This window comes from Styela clava, chromosome 10 (assembly GCF_964204865.1).
Source record: "Styela clava chromosome 10, kaStyClav1.hap1.2, whole genome shotgun sequence".
Lineage (NCBI taxonomy): Eukaryota > Metazoa > Chordata > Ascidiacea > Stolidobranchia > Styelidae > Styela > Styela clava.
Genome location: NC_135259.1, coordinates 9301823 through 9303494, shown reverse-complemented (window position 1 = coordinate 9303494; position 1672 = coordinate 9301823). Strand labels below are relative to the sequence as shown.

General features: G+C 40.4%; 1 protein-coding gene across 1 annotated transcript; it reads left to right on the top strand.

Annotated features, from left to right (window-relative positions):
- Positions 1-443: 443 nt before the first annotated feature.
- Positions 444-1187, top strand: LOC144428252 (uncharacterized). Its single transcript, XM_078117211.1, has one exon. The coding sequence runs from the start codon at positions 444-446 to the stop codon at positions 1185-1187; it is 744 nt and encodes a 247-aa protein (XP_077973337.1).
- The last annotated feature ends 485 nt before the right edge of the window (positions 1188-1672 follow it).

Below are 1672 nucleotides of genomic sequence, written 5' to 3'. Positions count from 1 at the left end.
CTCATTTTCAGGCAAGGAACTCGGTATCGCGCTTTTGTTGGTAAGTTTGTATGATTTAGGACTAACTGTGCGACTAGTGCCAGTTAGCAACTAACTATGGCCCTCAGCAAGTGATCATGTAAAAATGGGGGGGTTATGAGGGGTAATAAATTTTTTGCGTTTTTTGGGGTCTTTTATTCAATTTGACCATTCAAGCCCGTTTTTCGTGATAATATACTTGAAAGTCTTCTCTTTTATTTTGTTATTGCTTTTACTTGTCTAAACACCTCTGGGAGAATTTCAATAATCTTATCAAAAAAGTTATTGGGGGTGGCCATCTTACCCCATTGTACTGTCATGTTTTTACCAGATGCAAGATTTGGATGCATGGGAAAAGAAAATCTAAAAGAATGGCCCGAATATACCAAAGAATATCAAACAGAGGCTCCTGGTCAAATTCTAACATGAGAATGACAGTGGAAGCTGTCCAAAAAGGCGAGGGGTTGAAGAGTGCAGCACGAACTCACAGCGTTCCCAGAACAACTCTACTGAGGCATGTGTTCAGCTCTGTCAAGATGATGGTGGCATCAAAACATCTTGGTCCTAGTTCTATACTTACAAGAAATGCAGAAGAAAATTTTGTTAAGCATATTCTGGATTTCGAGCGGAGAGGATTTCCACTAACAGTAAAGGTCATAAGACAATTAGCTTACGAGTTCGCTATACGCAATGGCATCAAAAACAACTTTTTAAAGTCTCTGAAAATGTCCGGTAAAGATTGGTGGGCTGGCTTCAGAACTCGGCACAATGATATTATACCAATAAGAGAACCTCAGCCACTTTCTATTCAGAGAGCAATCCACCTGAACAAACCGATCGTTCAAAGATATTTTGACATGTTAGAAAGTGTCATGAATGACCTCTGTCTTTATGATCAGCCCAGCAAAATTTATAACGTTGATGAAACTGGTCTTAGCATCGTTCCTGGTGTCAAAAATATCGTCGGAGAAAAGGGATCGAAGTCATCAACCCAAATAACCACCGGAGGGCGTGGGCTGTCTCAAACTATCGTTGTGGGTGTGAATGCTATTGGAGATTATATCCCTCCAATGGTTATACATAAAGGAAAGAGAGTGAACCCAGCACTGGATTGTGGCTTACCTGCTGGTTCAATAGTGAAGTACAGTGAATCGGGATACATAAATTAAGATTTATTCCTTGCGTGGATGGAACATTCTTGCACAAGCAAGAGAAGTGACTGCGGAAAAACACTTCTTGTAGTGGATGAGCATCACTCCCACACTCACAGCCTTGAAGTATTGGAATATGCTAAAAGCCACAATGTTGAGATAGTCAGTATGACGCCTCATACGAGTCACTATTTACAACCTCTGGACAAAGTGCATTTTAAACTACTAAAGAATCATTTCAAAAAAGCAGTTCGAGTTCATCATCAAAACAACCCTGGAGCAGGGATATCCAGAATTGACTTCCCTACACTCTTCAGCAGAGCTTATTACAAAGTTGACACAGTCGGCAACGCAGTAACATCTTTCTGTGTTACTGGTCTGTATCCACTTGATATTGAGCAAATTCCAGAGCATGCATTTGCGCCAGCAATAGTGAGATCTGGTGAGTCAGATAATATAACAAATAGAGATTACGACATACCATCTCATGAAGTTAACACCAC

What these genes read in the sequence shown, in the direction of transcription:
- LOC144428252 (XM_078117211.1), top strand. Translation starts at nt 444, where the DNA reads ATGAGAATGACAGTGGAAGCTGTCCAAAAAGGCGAGGGGTTGAAGAGT.